The 21,596-nt window shown below is 30.9% G+C and overlaps 1 protein-coding gene across 5 annotated transcripts in view; it reads left to right on the top strand.

Moving 5' to 3' along the window:
- The window catches only part of LOC107457015 (C2 domain-containing protein aex-1), a 46,637-nt gene that overhangs the window by 1,987 nt on the left and 23,054 nt on the right, over positions 1-21,596 (top strand). Inside the window, exons 1-4 of one of the 5 annotated variants that reach the window (XM_087160326.1) lie at positions 1,575-1,770; positions 18,424-18,534; positions 18,617-18,711; positions 21,247-21,418. In XM_087160326.1, the coding sequence (XP_087016452.1) occupies positions 18,460-18,534; positions 18,617-18,711; positions 21,247-21,418 (342 nt within the window). In that variant the 5' untranslated portion in view covers positions 1,575-1,770; positions 18,424-18,459. Of the gene's footprint in view, positions 1-1,574; positions 1,771-11,743; positions 11,842-18,423; positions 18,535-18,616; positions 18,712-21,246; positions 21,419-21,596 lie in introns of those variants that run through there. The other 4 variants (XM_087160328.1, XM_071180112.2, XM_087160327.1 and 1 more) reach the window with 4 other exon arrangements.

The following is a 21,596-nucleotide window of genomic DNA, read 5'->3' as shown; positions in this document are numbered from 1 at the left end:
AGCGAAATCGAGCACTTTACGGTCGAACAGTTTAACGAGGACGGATACCGCACACCCACTGTCCCTTCGTATAGTCTGATCAAAGTGGTCACCCACCCGCACACTGACCACAGTCAGTGATGCTTGACTTCAGTGTTCCATCGGGAACCGGTCGTTACGATCAGTTCAATCTTACATTCAGTCTTAGAATTAGTCCTGGGACAAATAGTTATTGAATTTCTATTAGTTAACACTACGCAATCATACACAAATCTGAAAAATATATCTCACGACACTTAATTTAAAAATAATTTTGTTTCTTTTAAAAATTTTATTTGTTAACTTTCCCGTTGACTTAGCTCACATCAAAGTAAAGATCAACTATTCTCAGCTTGATTCGGCACCGACTCATGATAATCAAGATTAATCCCAAATGATTAATTTTCCAGATAAATTGACACTTTAGTAAAGAATTTAACTTCTTTCCTTTCATTTACCGTTGATGAAACATTGGTTTATAGAAATACATTTCAAAAAACGTAACAATAAAAATAAACAACTGTTCCACATAGCTTTCAAAATACTAATTCGGAGACGTTGCACCAAGATGCCAGCAATACTTGGGCTTACCCGGCATAAAGAATCGAACGTAGGCTGTTAAAAAAGTTTTGCAACACCCTTGCTAAAAGATCTCGTTTATATCAATAACGAATCGAAACCCGAAGTCATTTAGAGCTTATTGATGAAAGTTTAAACTAAGATCATCAAAAAAGAACAACACAAAATTAAAATTCATAAAAATTGAAATTTTCGCAAGTGTTGCAGAACTTTTTTAACGACCATATATAACCATCATAACTTATTTCTTCGTTTCGCGTAAGGCTCCTATACTATCAGAGCAGACCTATCAAGCAATATTGGAGCAAACAAGTTCGCAAGTTAACGTTATGAATGTTAGTATTAGTTATGTTATGTGCTTATGTTAGCTCTTTGCTCCAAAAATAAATGATAAGTCGGCCTGTCTAATTCAGGGGCTCTAGTTTCGCGCTTAATCTCATTTGTTTCAGCGTAAAAATAAATAAATAAAAACATCGGAAGCAGTTTTTTATTGGTTTAAATAATAATATTTAAATCTATCTCCCACTCTTTTACCTTCTCCCGCCAAAACCTGAAACGCATGGTTGTGCAAACCTTTTATCACTTTCTGCGAGACTAGGATACTAGTAGGCTCGTAAGAATTGTTTCTTTGTAAGCCAATTTTAAATTCCGTTTTAGTAAATATTATTTATAATTATAGTAGCAAATTTCAAGAAAGAGAGAAAACTGATTATAATTGAAACATAAGCCATTTGTGATTATTTGCGTTCAGGAGAAATCATACGAATCATTTTTGTTTTTGAAACAAAACTAAATGAATCGTGGTGAAAACATGTGTATTCTTATCTAATGAGAAACATAAGTGGAAGATTATTTATACTGCAGCAAGATATGAAAACACTAATTTCTCATCACCACGAAACTTCCCACACGTTATCTTGCACATAAAGATCTACAAAAAGAAGAAAAAAAATATCCTAAGAAAGATATCTTCTCTTTTTATTTATTTTACTAAAGAAGTCGCGCCAAATGATAATACGCAATTCGTAATCTGAAGATTATGAAAATAAAACATACGCTTCCGATGACCGCATTAAAGAAAAATAAAAGCTGCCGTAAGCTTTAAGAGAAGAGCTATCACTTCAAAAGAGCACCTTCATTTAATAAGCACTGATTTAGAAGAGGAAAAAAAATGTAAGTAAGATTTATCAGAAATTAACGCAACCTTTATAGTTCAATATCAAACGATTACTTTAATAATTCATGGTTATGAATAAATACAGCATGAAGCACAGTCTCTTTCTGCCTTAAAGGTAAAATATTCCAAACGCGGCTTACTTTCTAACATTGATTTTTAATTTTTCGCTTATTTGCAGTTATTTTGATCTAAGAGAAACATTTATACATTATTGATATTTCCTTAATTTACAAAATTTTTTAATATGAATGAAAAAAATAACTTTTTTTTCAAACTACTTCTTTTGGATTTTATGTTTTAGTACAAATATAATTTCGGTAATCTAACAGATTGTTTAGCACCTATTAGACTGCTTTTTATAATTAAAAAATACCAAATTATATTTTTACTTGTAATTAAAGTGTCAGGGAAAAAGTATATATATAAAAGATAAACCGGTGTCCCATCTACGTCAAATGGCTGCGATTTTGTGCTACACACTTGTTTTTGGAATTCAAATCCATCTAATGATAGCTAGTATAAAAATACAATTAGAGAAAATTTTATCAGTTTCAAGAGCAAGACAGTGGAAACCAGCTGTTAGTTCTGTAGTTACTGATCCTTGTTTATCAACAAAAATTGTCATTTGATTGTGTTGCTTTTGGTGTTGGCGCTTAACTTTGCCGAATCCTAATTCATCTTTTTCGGTATTATCGATCAAGTAAAGTATTGTTCGCATTCTCAGTATAAAGGAAGTAGCGCATTTAGAAATAGAAACCTTTAGGTCTTCTTTATTTCACATGTAATGTGACCAATAATATTGCAATTTGACTGGTGTCTTTGTGCAAACAAACAACGCGAATCGGACAGAACCTGTTAACTGTTTCGTTATGAATGTGTGTTTGCCTCATAACATAGGAAGTAAGGTGATCTCCGAAGCAAGGAAATAGGTTCAACCGATTCTATTACATAACGATCTTTGATTTAGGTATGGGAAAGCCTCTTGTACTTTTCAGAGCCTGTTTTTGTTTAGATTCAGAGAAAAGGACTAGAGTTTTCGAGGAAAATTTGCTTTTTTAATTTAAACTCTGTTAACAGTTAACTTCGTTATGTCGCAAAATGAAAATTTGACTAGGTGTCCATTTTCAGTTGTGTATTAATCAATGATGATGTGGATAATGCTTGATCGGGTGGGGAAACGATTAAGATCCATTTAATTTTATAACCTTTACAATTTTGGTGTTATTTTTTTTACTCATTTTCCAAATGTTCTAAGAAAATTAATTGAAAAAATATAAATTTTTTAAAATATTTTTTTTTTCGACGGAGAGAAATGTTTTTGAAGAATGGACTGTCGGAGGCCAATTATTGTAGTTTTTCACTTTATCTAAAGATAATTTAATGGCATTATCTGGTAAATGATCAATCATTTATGTCTCTTCACTCTTCATTCATGTCTCTTCACAAACTGAATAAAAAACGCACTTAAGGAAGAAAAGATTGAGCACACTCAACGATTTGAAATATATTACCTGTAACAGGAAAAATCAATTACCATTATGAGAACATCTATTGTTTCACAGTATTGGCTTACGATATAAAAAAATATGCCCATTTTACTCTTTCATAGTTGTGATAGTAACTACGCATCAACAAATATAAAGCAATACCGAATTGGTATTAGAATTAGGATATGCCATCGCTTAACATGTTTTTAAATTAGGCATAACCAGTGTTGATATATCGTGTATGATTTGCAAAGTAATATGATGCACTATGACGCATAATGTTTGCAAATCTTTTTATCCATCGGCTGTAATGGCTGTGAGAACCTCTCGGAACTGGGAGGCACCTAGTCTATCAGAGAACCTCATAATACGGGAAGTTAAAAAATTAATTTGTAAAAAGAGGTTTGAGCCTATTTCGTGTGAGGACTCTACCACTGTTCAAGTAATACATATATTATAATTTTTATAGCCTTTTTTTACATTCTATTGATTTTTTGTAGAAATATGTGAAAATGATTTGGATAGAAAAGTGTGATCTATCAAATATTCCCAAAAATTTCATTCATAATATCACATTAACCCGTTCAGGATTGGCTACAGAACAAAAAAAGCACTTCCACACGCTCCTAGAGTATGGGCGTTAATATGAGATGCAATTACGAGAGTACCAAATTGAGATCACATTCTTGTGATCATGGGCCTCTGGAGTCAGAAAGGCTAGTCTCGCATGATACCGTGGTCTTGACGGAGGAATTGCGTGATCACATATATGTGATCATGGTATAGAAGAGGTTAATCGCGTCTGTAGATCAAGTTTATTTTCACAACTGTGTGAATTCGAATTTTGAAAGTTAAGGTTGCGTTTCTATCGAAATGTCAGAAAATTTAGGTTCTGCACTAGAGTACTAGATTTCTTTATTTAAATAATGGAACTTAAGTGCAAATTCACGGCAGGTGTACTATGGTGGTGTTTCAACATCGGCATTTGAAATTTACTAGAAAAATTAAAGAAAAAAAATAATGCGTCAATTGCAGGAATTACATAAAAAAAACGTAAAAATTGAACTCTTATCAATTGATTACAATACGGCAGGAATGCGGGATTGCTTGACACTAGTACACAACACTAGTAGAACGTATGATTGAACCACTGGTTCGAGTTTGCTAATTTTGTTGCAGTTAGGTCTTTTGGTTATGTTCTTTAACAAAGAAATTGCGAATTCAAAAGCCACATTAATTAAGTATTGCCTGTGTAATAATTATTTATATTAAAATGTTTCAAGTTGCTAAATTTTATTTTATATGAAAGCTAAATGACTGAATCTTTAAAAATATTTAAAAACAATCAAACCTAATTTTTTTAATATTTTGTTTAGAAAATATTTTTTATATCTCCACCTCTCAGATGTACGTGGGAAAAAAAGAATGCGCTATTTACGTAAAAATTCCATAATCAGCCATTTTCTAACTTTTTTTCACCTTTCACTAACTTTTTTTAAATATGTTTGAAAAGCTATAAGTTGCACTCAAAGCTTTTTTTTCTTCATATTATGACACTGTTTCCAAAAGAGGCTGCCAGCCCTGTTTCAGTATCTCGTGAGCAAAGCTGCTGCGTGGATTAGTGAGCAGGGGTAATGCGCCCTAGGAACATTACATTTGAAATAAATTTAAGCGATATATCAATATAATCATTTTACATTAATTCAACATGTAAATATATATTTTTTTATTCTAATCACAGTCAATGCTGATCACATTTGACTCGTCGTGGGCATTTTTTGACCTGTGAGTGGCGTGCCTGAAATGCTTTTATCTAAAACATGTCTTTCTCGTCATTTACCTTGACATGCTTTATCATATTAAATTATACATATGCAATGCTATACCACTTCCTTATTATAAACTACTAGTGAAACTGAACAGGTTCTTTTATTTATATAAACCATGATTATTTCTTGTTAATTTTTATACTTTCTATTAATTACCGAATTTTGCATTTATATTGGCTCAGTATTAACTGTTTTATTGTGATAAAATGTTTTGATGTTCTTGTCTAATTATTCGCCAAATCTTTAAAAATCTAATACTGAACCAATTTGAATGCAATTTCCGGCAGTAATTAATAGAAAGCATGAAGATTGACAAGAAATTAACATGATCTGTATAAATAAAAGTACCTGTTACAAGGCGCAATGTAGAAACAGTTAATAATAGGGAAATCATATGCACGATGCCATTTCCGGTCATTTCCTATGTCATTCCTAATCTCACTCCTATTTATTTCCAATGAGTCCAGCAAGTTTCTTTATCAGTCTCTTATTTTAAAGCATACTTAAAATACAGGAATTTATAACAAAACGTAATACTTACTTTGTGAGTCATTTTTTTCTAAGAAATAATAAAATAATAAATAAAATGTATCCAATTATATTTCTGTTTGTATTGACTATCTTCCGCTTTCACATCTATCGTTAAATATCAAAGGGAAACGGCGATGTCTGTTTCCTCATCCGTTTTTTGAGTTATATACGTCACATGATACCTATCCTATTTTAAATGAGAATTGCTGATTACGAACGAAAATATGTATTATCAATTTAACCCACTTTAAATTTATCAATATCCTCCTTGAGCCCGAGCTTTAAATAATGGCTTGATTTTTAGTTTGAAATATTTAGCTTAGGAGAAAGTAAAAACACAAATACGATAAAATAGATGAAAAAAAATTTCAATTAATTAAACTCAATTAACTTTGTTTAATAATTTTGAAATATTACAAAAAAATAATATTTTTTAATTTTATATAATTTTTTGTATATTGTTGAATATTTTTATATAATGTGACATTTTGGTCAAGAAACAAAATTTACTAGATTCAAATAATAAGATATTTATATGCCCCAAAACTGTCTAAAAGCTTACCTCAATCGAATTCCTTCCCTTTCTCGTCATTTTTCATAATAATTAAAAACTACAATTAACAAGGGTAAATCCAGTTATATTTCTACATAGACAACAGTTTGATAAAGGCCTACGAATAGAATAAAAATCTTAGTTTTATTTTTTAAGTAATAAAATTGTAACAAACGTTGTCTAATAGTATATTGGGTTCTAGGTTTCAAGTTGATATGCCATAACAATTAAGTTTTAGTTATAACCATGATTTTTTCGAACCTCTGTAGCCAAGAAAAATAAAAAAAGCCGCAGGTTTAAGTGTCTTACACTTGAATTAAAGCGATGATTTTAAACTCAGTATATCATCTTGCCGTGAAGAATTATCTAGGCTTCAAAAAGGACAAAACACTTAAATATTTTAAAAGTTATATTTTAAAAAATAAAATACAAGTCAGTAGATTTAATTGTTTAGAAATTATATGAAAAGTGTCATATTTTTTATTTGAACTTATTTGTATGTAGGTATTGACACTTGACATCTACTGATACATTCTTACGTCTTATTGTGTATTCTTATTTGTAATTAACTGATTACTGTATTAATTTATAATTTGAAGTTAGATAAGTTTCGCTTTTCAATACGAAACGAAACATTAGAAACGAAATAAGTTTTTGTTCTTCTAAAAATCATTTAGGCAAATATTTATAATTATGTAAAGAAAAATCTTACTCGAGAATGAATATTATGACCAGTCTTTAAAGGACTATTTATGGTAAACTTAATCACATTCGAACAATTTGGAACCTATATTTAACTGGATTGTCAAAATAACAACAGAAAATAATAGAAACTATTCAAAAACTGATATTAATAAATTGATTATTAATAAGTTCTCTTTTAATTTAACCAAATTTATTTAGCTAAGTTACTAACTTAATTGAAAAAAAAATACGAATGAACTTAATGTGTCATTAATTTCCTAGTTCCTGGAGATTCATTAAACAATTTTTTGTCATGTTCATATAAATACGAGTGTTGTTTTAATTGTAATTGCTTAATTTAATTGTTGTTGTAGGAATTCGTAGTTGTCCTGATATTTCTGATTTTCCTGAGAAATATAACTTGCCTTGATTTTTATGTTTTTGCCCGAATATTCCTGATTTTTGTATATATCTTCAGAATATTCGATTTTCTACGAACACAAATGCAAACTTTTAAATAATCATACAGAAGAATAGAAATATTTGCTACATTTTCAATCTAACAACCTTTTATTTTGATTAATAATGAAGTAAAAATCGCTAAATTCGGTAGTTCAAACTTCGGGACCTTCCCTAATTATACACGTGATCCTGGTGTACAGAGATTCGCGGGATTAATTTCTTTATACTCTTTTATGAATTCTGTTATTTATAAAGAGAAAAAAACTCATTTACCAAATTTACATTAGTAAATCTTGTAGTGAGAGATTTTTTAGTTTCACAAATATTGATTCATCTTTTTTTGTTCTTAAACATAATGGATTCCAATCAATAATGCAATAATCATGAAATTTTTAAACGGTGAATGGAGATATCATCCACTAAATTAATTTTGTGAAAAATGTTAAAAGAATTCTTGAATTAGATTCTAAATTATAATTGAATTTTTGTGTGACGGAATATTAACAAAATGATACTGGGTATTTTTACTAATAGATAGCACTAAAAAATTTTTCTACATATTGGTCTCTCGCTATTATCAGTAGTTGTTCAGTCTCCTTCTTTGCGCTAAAACTGAAAGCAAAGCAGTCAAAACGTTCTGCTTAAAACAAAGTACATCTGATTAAATGCAATATATTTTATTATTCTACGGTGATAAAATTTAGACTCATTAAACTTAAGTAGAGCAATTTTTTTTTTAGTTTTTCGTATGCTCTTTTTGATACTAGTCTTTAAAATGTAAATTGCTCTATTTTTTTCTTTTTTTTTTGTTGAAAATTTTCATATTTCTGTTGTTAACGACTAGGTTTGCAACTATATATAAAGCTTAAACAACCGCAAAGGGTTAAAAAATAAACTATTTGCCTTTTTATGATTCTCATATTGTAGATATTACTACTCAAGTATATGCCAAATCCAAAGCTATAATAATATTTTTTTTATCGGAATAAAAAAATCTTGACATATGGCGGAAAAAGTATTATTGAGCGATTTTTTAAATGTTTAGTTTATGTCTCATTGTTTTTTTTCCATTGGCGTTCATGACTCAACAGTTAAGAGGTTAACATCACGAATTATGACTGATGGCACGTTGCTAGAAAGTCACACTTCATTGGCATCACAATGACATAAAAAAAATTATAAGAATTTATTTGAACTGACAAAAGTCTACTTAATGTTATGATTTATTTTTTATCCATGACAGTACAGAAAAACAATGGAAAAATGTAGAAGTTCTAGTATAATTCGCAATTTATTTTTCTCATTGCAAAATTGGAATATGACATAAGCAAGTTTTTTTTTTTTCTCGAGAATTTCTTACTTTTATTTTTATTTTAAAGTTTTAAATTACAATATTAAGAAGTAGATCTATTTTTTTACTCGCTGAATACCTGTTCTTCTTACGAAGGGGGGAGAAAATAAGCATCAATTTGTTAGCACACTACAAAATAGTGTATAAACTTTTAAGAGAAATACCGACGCAAATAATTAAGCTAAAATAATTGCAGTGTTTTTTATTTATTGTTATTTGCTGCCCTTCTCGGTGGTTTTACGTTATTATGTTAAGCAAAACACGTATTTAGTAGATCATCCCATCAAAATAAACATTATCGAGGCAACTCATGATATTTAAAATTTACCACAATCAAGCTACTTTCTCCTGTACTCATATCTTCGAGGCACCGTAAAAAGTCTTTCATAAAAATGTATAGTATTGGAGCAGCTGTATTCGGCACCAAATTTACTTATAAAATACTTTGTAGCTATTGAAACTGCACTAATTAGCATGATGCCATTAGTAACTATCATCAAAATTTAACATCATTGGTGTTAATAATAGTATGGCGACTCTTTACTGTTCCTCGTAAAGAACAGGTACATTTCCACCCTTAATTTTTAGTTCAAAACTATTTTTATTTCAGTTAGTACTAAAATGAGCTAAGCATCATTGACATCATTATTAGTTTGCCGTTTTTTGTACGCTCTCTTAAACGATTTAGTATTATTTTCGCTTTTAATTTGACCTTTTGGTAAATAGCTTATTATTTTACTTCGATTAGTAAATATTACCAAAATTAATATTCATTGGGATCAAATAATAATCGTGGTTCTTTTTTTGCGTTTATCCTCAACGAATTAATACCATTTCCACATTAATTTTGTTTTTCAGTAAAATATTTTTATTTCAATTACGGTTGGTTTTAAATTATTCTTAGTTTTATAGTAACACGTTTTAAAACATAACTATGCGGTATAACTATATAAACAAGCGGTTTCAGATTTATAAAAATAATTGAAGTCAGAAAATTTTTTTCATTTTGTTTTTATTCTGTTTTATTTTATCTGCCGTAGAGTGATCCGAAATTTCATTGAGCAACTTAGCGTGATTATTTGCAGCCGAGAGTCTTCACGTTTTTGCAATGCAAAAATTGTAGTGAGTACACCATTGCTGAATTCTGTCTCTGCAATGTCGAAATTTTAAGTGTACATCAACACCAAAAATGGTAACAACTACTTTATAACAAAGATGTGCAGAGGAAAATCCAACATTACTCTTGGATTTTGGTGTTTCATTACAGCAACATAGGATTTTTCCTGGTATAGTGAAGCGTCAAAAAATGTCTTTTACACTACTTTGTGTAAAGTATTCTCCAAAATTTTTGTTATTCAGTTACATCGAAATTTATAAACCCAATTAAATATGATACACATAAGGGACAGTAAAGTTATTTGTGATACAATATAAAGTAAGAATCATTTATTTAGGATGCTCATAAATTTTTTTTAAAAATAAAATTAGTTAGATAATCAAACATACATATATCTTTCTGTTCTATTTGATAATCAAATATTACAGAGAGAATATTAATATGAATTCGAACTAGGCTGAAAAGAACAAAATCGGGCAGAAAATATTTTAAAATTGTTCAATTAGTTTTCGCCGCAATGAAGAACTGTTTTACCTGAAAGTTATCGCTGTAAATTACCTGAAAGTTATCGAAATCCGCCAAGCTCTCCAAACCTAACTTAAACAATTTGATTGTTCAATCTTATTATCAGGGACGGGGATAGCCTGAGTGGTTGGGCGCTGGACTTATGTTCGTGAGAATAGGTGTTCGAACTCAGACTTCCGTTGACTCCCCGTGTAGTAAATGGTGACTGGTGCACGTTAAGTATGTCGGTCCACAAAGTCCTCCATGTTCCCGTAACAAATTATACCTCTGTGGCTACTGAATTGGAAACTGATCATTCTCTGGTTCAGGTCAAAATTACGATCTGTGGATGAATGAATGAATGCGTGAATGGGTCTGCTCTATTAAACGAGTGTGACGTATAACTGTGGCAGAAGTCTAATTCTTGGCCGTAGATGGCGCCACTGGAAAACAAGAACAATCGCAACCCCTTTACCTTAATGGCCGATGACCACAACAGCCTTATTACTCGAAAAATCATTATCCAAATTTCTAAGATTTTGAATAAGTTTAAGGTCGTGTTTTTCAACAAAAAAAATTTTTAAATTTCACTAACCTTATAGCTGATATTAATATTTGCGGTATTTATCAAATTTCGTGTCGATGTGCGTCGTGTCAATTATGTGAAAATTCTAGTACAGGATATACCAGGAAAATATGTACCGGAAAGTGGCACTTAACCGTTAAGAAGTCAGTGCAGAGTATACTGGGTATAGGCACTCACTTCCCTTGATTAATCCGATTATTAAAAATGATAAGCAGTGAACTTTAATGATAGTCGTATTTCATAAACTAATATTTTTTTTATTCTTTTTTAACAATATTAAAATTTATGAACTCAAGATTTCAAAAATCTTCAATTATTATAATTATCATATAGTGATATAACAACAACAAAAAATCTAATTTTTATAGCTATTACTTTAAATTAAAACATAAGTAAAAATCTGTATTTCACTTAATCCTTCATTGTTTTAATTTTACTATTCTCTTCAACGACAAAATTATTACCACAGCACATAGACATATGAAAATTAATTTTTGAGTTGAAGTTTCAGTAGATTGTGCCTCATTCATCACACTGACCGAAATTTCATTGATTAATAATAACAAGATTTATTATTTTAACCGTAATGTATGCGTGAATATGTGTGTAATGTATGTGTGAATAAATAACAGTTCGAAGGTCTTTATATTGATTTCTGATGTAGTTTTATGGCTTTAAGGTAGTTGCATGCAGTAAAATTCATAAACAATTAAGACGTGTAAAAAAACGTAAGTAACGCATTGAAAGCACAAGAATATCTAAGTTGTGTTTGTTAAAGACCATATAAACGTTTTACGTGGGATACTATGACAACAACATTGACGGACGAGATCTATTTTATAACAGATTGCACACCTGCAAATACAATGAAATGCAGCTGTTTTGACGTTGGAATTAAAACTGGAATGTAAGATATTCTTGTTTCTAAAAAAGAGTCGTATACCAGTTTGAACTAAGCAATAGGTATGAAAACATAGTTTCCTCTTTCAAGAAATATTTATACCTTATTGATTATTTAACTTAGTAGTTAGAAATAGTAGTAAGTTAGTAGTAGTTAGAAATTTCGACCATTGCTCATCTAGCTTAGAGGGCTCAAATATCTACTAGAGCTCCTTGTCTGATAACTATACAAGTTTTAATCGTTTCCGGACCCCTGTATGTCGAATTTATTTTATTTTACTTTATAACCGGCGTTGGGCAACTGACCCTATTGTGAGTTTACGACTATTAATGCTCAACTCCGTAACCTTGTCAATTTGAACCACCCTGATGACAAGAGAACACCTTGATCAAGCTCTGGGCTAAACTAACCTCCTTAAAGGACTTTTTTGATAAAACTAACCTGCATTTGCTTTACATGGAGAGGAAAATCACGATAACATCCAACGGCAAGGGGATTCTAACCCATGATCCGTCTATAAACAAGGATATTTTAAGTCAGCTCTGTGGCTGGTGTCAGCCGGGAGTGTTAATATATGCCAACTAAGCCACCTCTGGGATTCGTACCTGGATCACCTGGAGAACACTTATCCCATAGGCCACCGCAGCTAAAGTAGAATTTTATCGTCACATAATAATTTATCGCCGATAAGGGTTTGACCATTATTCGACTAGCTAGAAGACTCAAATTTTAACTGGAGCTCCTAGCTGCTGAGTTGCAACCGTAACTTAATTGGTACAAGAAATTTTTTTAGCTATAAGAGTTTATTAAGAAATTTTTTTTTCCATTTTCGAACTAGCTACAAGTGCTCAAATTTCAACTTAAACTGTGATGTCGTATTTAAGAAATATATTGCCATTGTAGTATATAGCTTCTTTCTTTCAAATATTTTGTCTCATTTTTAACTTCATTTCATTCTTTTTTCTATTTAAGTTGTGTTTGAATAAATAAAGGTTCTTTTTAAATTAAAGATGATATATTAAATAATAATGTCTTAATTAAAGTTTTTTAATCGAATTTTGATTGTGTAAGATTGAAGTAAAGAAAAAAACTGCTGTCGGAATCGAATTGTTAAATATATATACATTTCATCTATCCCATACGTTCCCTACCTAAGTGCTAACGTTCCCCAGTTGGCGGACTTTTTGGGGGCAGTCGCAAGATTATAGGTATTTGATTGATGTTAGGAATTTCTCGAGAGAAATAAACTAAATATGAAATTATAATTTAGATATTAAAATTTGCATGTTTATTAGTTGATACTAAAATTTATATTAAATGTTTTGGTTTGATTTCGAATAATTTACATCTCTATCTCAGCATATAATATTTGTTACAAAAGCAGTTGTTTCATTAAAATTAATTGTCTTTGAATAATTTTTACAATATAAACACATTTTACAATATCAAGTTAATGCTGAAATAGCCACTTAACGTTTTCAACGCCAAACGTTGTCATGATCTTTGCCAAAATTTAAAACTCTTGTGCCCGTGCGTTACATTATTATTTAAAAATTTTGAAGTATTCACATTTTTGCTTGCTTTCATCTTCTTTTTTACACATTTTCTTAAGAAGTTTTGAAAATGTTTTTAAGTCAAATTATTTGTTTTATCCTCTGTTAATTGATTCAGAAGGATATTTAGTTTATAACCGCCTACTTAATTTCGAGTTTACGACTACCAATGTTCAACTCCTTAGCCTTGTAATTTTGAACCCAATCCAGAAGACAATGGAATTCCTGGATTAAGTATTGGGAGAAATTTGCCTTCATGGAGAACTTTTTGATAGAACTAACCCGCATTTGCGTTACATGCAGTGGAATAAACCTCCCACGGTTAGCCTGACGGCAAAGCTTTTCCAACCCATGATCCGCCTACCACTGAGGATATTTTATGTCTTCACTGTGGTCGGTGTTAGCCATCAATTCCTATCGATCAGCCACCGCTGGGATTCGAACCCGAGTCACCTCTTTGGGAGACGAGCGCTGTTTCCCCTGATCCACCACGACTTATTCAGAAGGATATTATCGAAATACAAATTTTATGCAGTACTATTATTTTATTTAATAAGTAAATTTGTATAATTAACTTTGGATGTCCTATTATTAACTTATAAAGCATGACGCTCTAGTTGATTCTAAAAAACAATTCACTCAGTTTTGGCTGTACTAAAAACCTCATCTTATGTATTATTGGTTACATTCATAAACTATATCACTTATTTCTCATTTTCTATAATTTAAAAGAAAAATAAGATTTCATTATTTAACTTAAAGTGTTATTTTGAATGTATTTTTGTGAACATACTTTAAAAAAATTTTATTAAAATTAGTAAAAAAAATTTTTTTTTATAATAGAAATGCACAGATATATTTTCAATAATTTAAAGGCATATTTTTTTATATAAGTGCATAATAACAAAAAATAGTCAAATAGTTTTAAAATAGGTCAAAATTTTTTATTTATTATCATTATTTTATTTTATTTATTTAGTAAATATTATTATTTTTTTTTTATTTATTTAGTAAATATTATTATTATTTTGCGAAGAGGTGTTGAAAATTTTCGAATATGCTAAGTGCTATCGAATTTCTACAGATAGACTGGGCGTCTAACTTAATCCTATCGTATGCTATAAAATTTTCAAGGCTGTTTAAAGTCGATTATTCATTAAGCAATTAAATACTTTTTATATCTTTCCCTTGTGTGTTTTAAAACAATAGACCGGAAATATTGTTTAATCGCCTCCTTATTTATGAGTTTGCTATTAATAATTAAAACGATCGTTAAACCAGTTGTTTGTTCATGTTTAATGTGTTCAATAGACATTAACTTGTATTAAATCCCATTCTTGATCAAAAGCCATTCTCTATATGCTTATTTTTTTAACAGTATTGCAAATAAGTTTTCAAAGTAATGGAATGAAATAAAAATTTTTGAAAACTGTGTTTTTCAAGTGGATTTATAGAGAAAATTTATTCCATATATTTGAAACTGAAAACGAAAGACGTTGTGTGCGTTTAATTTAAAACAGAGTTGGGTTCTTGCCGTCAAAAACTGGTTTTTGACATGACAGTGGTAAAAACCGTGTTTTTACCGTCAAAAACCTACTGTTTTCTTTCATTTATGGCATATAACGGACAATAAATTATTTTCACTGAATTGCCTTTATAAATGAATGTTGTAAATGATTGCTATTGAATTTGCAACAATATACATGTTTTCATATAGAAGGATATGCATTCATACAGAAATATTGTAATATACTTATTGAAAATAGTGATACTTAACTTTCATCATTATAGCTTGATTTGCAAAGGATTCAATTTTGCACTTTCTAATTGTTAGAAATAAACAAACAAACAAAAAAACTTGGAACTATTAATAAATTCAAGAACTAAAAAGAAGAATTTAAAATTTGGTATTTCTTAAATATTAAAAATAAGCTAAAAACACTTTCAGAACTTGTAACTACTAACAAACTCTAAGTCAGGAATGACTTCACATTCTTCAGTAATGTAATATGCCAAACAAAATGATGCTTGGAAATGTTGAAAATTTTGTTTAGTATCATTAATATTTTACTTCAAATAGTATGATTTGATATAATCATGTTGGGAAAATGCAAAAATCTGTTCTTAAATATCTTTCAACAACTTTTTTTCTAATTTTATTGCCCAAAAAAGAATTAATTTTAAATCATAAGCAGTTAAACTCAAATTAAAATACAGTTTTATCAAAACTATGGGTTTTTGACAGTTTTTGACGTTTTTGACAGAGGGGTTTTTGACATGACGGTAAAAACCATGGTATAAACCGGTAAAAACCGTCATGTGTCAAAAACTTGCCAAACCTGATTTAAAAGATGTGGCTAGAATTTTTAGATTAGAATTAGAGATATCAAACTTTAAATATCTGACTTTTTTGAAATTTAAATTTCGCAGGAACTATTCGCCCAATTTTTATCAAACTTTGTGTTTTGCTATAAAAAATTATATTCTTTAAAATGGTGCAAAAATGTTATACCTTACAGTTCAAAACATTTTCTACCATTTTAAAATAATATAATAAAAAAATAAATAATTACTAAAAGTTATTTTTTACATGGAGTTATCTTTGGATAAATTAATTTTATAATTGCGTGTAAAAATATTTCAAATAACGTGTAAAAATATTTAAAATCGCGTTAAAAGTTCTTGAGATATAGCGAAATGCGCAAAAAGTGAAATTAACATTAAAGGATCCCAACTTTGAAAAGCTCTCCCGATCAAACTATTGGGACTATATTTCCCAGATTGCGGCTAGTCCCTATATTTTTGAGATCATTAATTCGAATTTGCTGAAAAAAGGTACGTTTTTGTGTCTGGTTTTGTAACTTAAAATATCGTCTATATTTGAGGTCACCCTCTCGAATCATTAAGATTGAGCCCTAGAACGTGAAAATCTGAACATTAGATCAAAAGTTATTCAGGGTGGTCTCTTTTTTTCTTTCTTTTTTTTCCGCCCTGTGCATACGTTCCGTTTAAGTCAGCCATTTCGATTTTAGCCTAACAAAAACAGAACTATTTTCTGCTCTTTAATGTACTGGAAGAAAATAATTAACCTTTTTTTTTTTAATTATCTGTCTGTCAGATTGTTTTCGGAAACTCGCTGAAATTGTGATTGGCAATAAAATTGCTAATCATTTTGTTAGCACCCTTTAGGGAAAAGAATGCAATTAACATCCAGCACACAGAGTATCAGTTGTAATTCAAACTAACTAGCTAGACGAAAGGAGGTTCTATGTAAAAAAAAGCGAAAAATTTGCTTACCGTCGTGTTTAAGAAAATGTTTTCAACTTAGTTTGTCATCAGCACAAAGTTCCATTTTGGTGATAATATAGTGATAGATCGTGTATGTAGTGGTTAAGTAACTATTGAAACTTCATCAGGCACAAAGTTACAGTTAAAATTTGAGTTGGACGATATTTTTATTGATGATAATTTCTATGTAGTATTACAATAAATTATGCTTGCAGCGAACAACTAAATGTTGCGTTGTAGTATGGTGTAATTGGAATTTGAACCCTTTAATTAATAAAATAGATTCAGTTTGAAAATAATATGGAGATGATTTTTTTCTTTTGTAGCTATCATGAAAACACTGAAACTTATATTATGCTGAAACATAAAAATTCAGGTGAAACTTGATCAATTAAACTAGTCGTGTTGTTGTTGTTGACGTATGCCTGTTTAGACAGAGGGGGGTGCGATTGTTCTTGTTTTCCAGTGGCGCCATCTATAGCCAAGAATTCGACTTCTGCCACACCATACCTCGCACCCGTTTATAGGGTAGACCCATTCATTCCTCCACAGATCGTAATTTTGACCTGAATCAGAGAACGATCGATCTCCAATCCAGTACCCCTAGAGGTACTGATTTGTTATGGGAACATGGAGGTCTTTTGCGACTCAACAGATTTAACGTGCATCAGTCACTTTATTACACGGGGGAGTCTTTGGCCGGTGGGGTTTGAACCCACTAACTCTCGGACATGGGCCCAGCACCCTACCGACCAGGCTATCCCGGCCTATACTAGTCGTAAATTGCTTGAAAAAATGTTTTTGATTATAATTTCGATTCGACTATAATATGAAATGATGGAAATTTGTTTTTGCCACGCAGCAAGTATCGTGTACACTTTGAATTTCAGCATTTTGTTCGCCGATAAATTTTGTTTTTAGTAACCATAAAGAGATTGGAACTTGTGATGTCATACAGCTTAGAGCTCCACGTAAAATTTGAGTGATCCAGCCAATTGTAAGTAAACTAAACTCAGTGGCGCGACAGCCCATAGAGGGCCAAGGCCTACTGTGCCCATCTCAGTTTTCTTGACATTGGGCTCTGGGGTGCAGGAGCAGATGTTCCGGTCAGGTGGTCAGCCGAACACGGAACTCCCAGTGTTTACTTCCCAAGCATGCTTGGTACTCATTTATCGACCCACTGAAGGGATGAAAGGCTGAGTCAACCTTGCCCGGCCCGAGGATCGAACCAGGGACCTGTGGCATGACAGCGCGAAGCGCTACCGCTCAGCCACCGGGCGTCAACCCAGCCAATTGTAAAGTAGGCAGAATTTAGATGGATTATAAATTATCTTTGGTGATAACATCACGATATATTGTGCTTGCATTAGCTAGGAAACGATTATAACTTGCGGTGTTATCGGGCGTGGAGCTATAGTTGAGATTTTAGCATCTAGCTAGTCAAAAAGTTCACGATATTTATTTCGCAAGATTTACAGCCATGTCCGCCCTATAAACGGGTGAGACGTATGGTGTGGCATAAGTCTAATTCTTGGCCATAGATGGCTTCACTGGAAAACAAGAACAATCACGCCCCCTCTGCCTAAACAGGCATACGTCAACAACAGCCATGATAAATAAAAACAAAGAGTCAATAGATTATTTAATAAATTATTGAATAAATGTTATTAAATAAATAAATATTTAAATAATAAGCAATTATATATATGAAACGAAGAACTAATTTAAAATAGCTCAATTCTTTCAATAAAGGAATTTGTCAGTATTTAACTGCAACTTTAACTATTTTGTCTCAATTTCCAGAACTCAGAAGAATATGACAGTATTCAACTTTGTAGCATGAGTGAACTGTTGGAGATATATTATCAAATGCTGAAATCAGAAATGAGTGTTATTGTGAAAGACATAAAATTAGTAAGTATTTATTGTATATTTTCGATTTATCTTGAATGCTGTAAACTCAATTATAATTCATACGTTTTTGTTTCCATAAAAGAATAGTTTCGATGGAAAATTACAAGATAAGTACTCATCATTATTGGTAGATTTTTCAAAGAAGCATGAAATAACGCCATTTTCTCAATCCCTTGCGTAAGTATCAATTTAAATTCTTACTCTAGAAACTAGATTATTATCATCTTATAAAGTATACATAAAAAAAAATTAATTTTGTAATCTAATAATTTTTAGGATGTCCTAAAAACTTCACTTTCAATACTATAATTTATGTAACTGTGCTGACTGATGCATGTTGAATCTGTTGAGTCGCAAAGTCCTCCATGTTTCCATACCAAAACAATACCTCAGGGGGTACTGGATTGGAGACCGATCGTTATCTGATTCAGGTCAAAATTACGATCTGTGGATGAATGAATGGATGTATGAATAGTCCGCCCTATAAACGGGTGCGACGTATGGCGTGGCAGAAGTCGAATTCCTGGCCATAGATGGCGCCACTGAAGAACAAGAAACGCACACTGTGCCTTAAATTTGCTCGGTTTCACCAAGCAGGCTTGCCTGTGTGGCAAGTCGCATTAGAGGCAACGACAACAATGTAACTGTTCATTGAAAATTGCACATAATTTCTTCAAATTGGATATGGCATAAAAATATTTAATGGCAAAATACATCCAAAATTAAATGTTAAGGATTCGAATTTCGGTCATTTAATTAGCCTTGAAATATTTACTCTCTGAACTTAAACATATTATGTTTGAACTTAAATATATGAACATTAAATATGTTTTCTTCTTCAAAGTCACTAATCGCTAAGCCTTTTTTTATTGTATCTGTAACAGAGTCTAATGAGGCTAACTATCTTGCCATTTCGCTCGAAAAATGAAGTAGCTCAGAGGACTTTATTATCACTGTTAAATTGAAGAGATGTCAAGTTTAATATTCAAAGCATGCAACTTTCTGACGTCATGGATGATGTTACGGTCGGCTGCAAGTGTAGAGTTAGATTGTCTGTAAAATAAAAAGCTAATACAAAAATAAATTAGGTGACATATTTTAGCTTTAGCATGAGGAATTTTTTTTCCCCATTTTCAAATCACCTGATGTACGAACTTCTCGAGATAAATTAGTGTTCTGTATTTACAAGTAACCACAACGTGTTCTTAAGGCTGTTTTTCTACGGCTGCGTCGTTTTTTTTTCTGTGTGCAAATAATATGCTATTTTTATAACTGCTGCGAGTTTGCAACTGTTACCCATGACTGCTAGGTATAACATAGAAGTTTAGTATAACTCAGAATTTTTTTAAAAAAAACACCGTGCTAATTAATACACCCCCTTATTAGAGATAAAATTAGATAGAAATCTGAAATCTATTAGCATATTAAGAGATATTTTAAAAACGCACTGTACGAAAATGTATACTCAAATTTTACGAAACCGTTTAACAAGAAAACATTTCGCAAAATTGGAAAACATGCTAAGTTCCATTATTTAAGGATACGAATTTCGTCAATAGCATTAGGCTTAACGAAACATGTCGGGTAACACAAATGATTATGAAAAACAACTTTAAATACAAAGAGTATGAGTGTGCCATCGCCAGTATCTCAACCTGGGACTTTTTTTTAACCAGAGAGCGCATAAAGGCACATATATTCTATCCCGTTACAAAACTACAAATGCAGGTAAAATAAATTTCTTGAAAATAGGCTGCCATATCATAGTGGATAAAAGAAAGCTACAACGTCTTCTAATTGACATTAATCTAGGCTACATTTCCTGTATAATTTATTTACTCAATTGATCGTTACCATAGAAACAACAGTCAGTGTTGTAGTTGGAAAAAAAATTGGAGGAGCTCACCTTTTTACAGGATAAATGTGTCAGAGTGTTGCCATGTCATTATTATTGGTCAAAAAAGCGACCTGTTTAAATTACTTGATCAGCTTTAATACTTAAAAGACTTTCATTTTTTTTTTTAAAAAAAAAGGGCATTTGCTGCTAATAAGCATTATTTTTATCTTTGATGCATTCAACAAAAATGCTATTGATAAAATAATTATATTGAATAAGTGAGTACACAATTCTACATTAGCATTTTAAAAGTACTATGACTATTTATTTGTTAAACACACTGCTTTGATAGCAAGAAGGTAAAAAATGTATAGATTCATGTACGCAAAAAATCATACAGATTTGTTTTGTTAGAGTTAACAATAAGAAAAGTTCACATTTGTAATAGCTTACGTTACTCATTCTTTAGTGTCTTTATTCGAATATTAAGTAAGTTAACTCTATGAGCACCTCCTTTTTATTACTCGAACATAATTATCTGCTCTTAAACTAGTTCCTTTGCTTACCAGATTATAAACTATGTAAGACAGAGTTATAAAGAAATATAATTTCATTTAATATTCATAAATTTACAAACCAGGTGAAATTAATTAAAAGTAACTTTATGTAAGGATTTTGTTTTCATTAAATACTGGTGAATCCAATTTCAATATTTACTTTAATTACTTAGCTTTTCTTCGAAATTTTTTAAGCACTCTATACATTTCTGAAATTACATTCTTTTACAGGATTATTCTCATTGCTTGTGATTACAAATGAATCTGAAAATTACACTAATCAGATTTAAAAGTTCACTTGCTTTTGTTATTTTGCAGAGAGCTATTAACTCTTCTCGAGTGGAAAAACGAGAGAAACAACCCACAAGTTGAGGATTCTGCCGTTTATAATTCATTGCTGCAATTGGAAAGAGTTGCAAAGTATACTTCATCCTGGGAATTGTTTGAGAAAGAATGCACGGGTCCTTTAATAGATATTTCGACATTCGAGGTACATTTCTTATTTTAACTTTTTAACATGACAACTTATAAACTTATTGTGTACCGTTACTGTAAATAATCCGTATGTTTAGAGGTGCATATCCCCTCTCAACGCTGACAGAAACAACCCCTACCCCCAATGATGCCTTTTTATTAGGTCTTTTCTCTACCTTGAGATATTTTAACTT

The sequence above is a fragment of the Parasteatoda tepidariorum genome, chromosome 1, assembly GCF_982258835.1.
Source record: "Parasteatoda tepidariorum strain Cologne lab strain chromosome 1, Ptep-v5.0, whole genome shotgun sequence".
In the NCBI taxonomy this organism is placed as follows: domain Eukaryota; kingdom Metazoa; phylum Arthropoda; class Arachnida; order Araneae; family Theridiidae; genus Parasteatoda; species Parasteatoda tepidariorum.
Note: the sequence above shows the minus strand (reverse complement) of the source record. Positions and strands in the feature narration are given on the sequence as shown.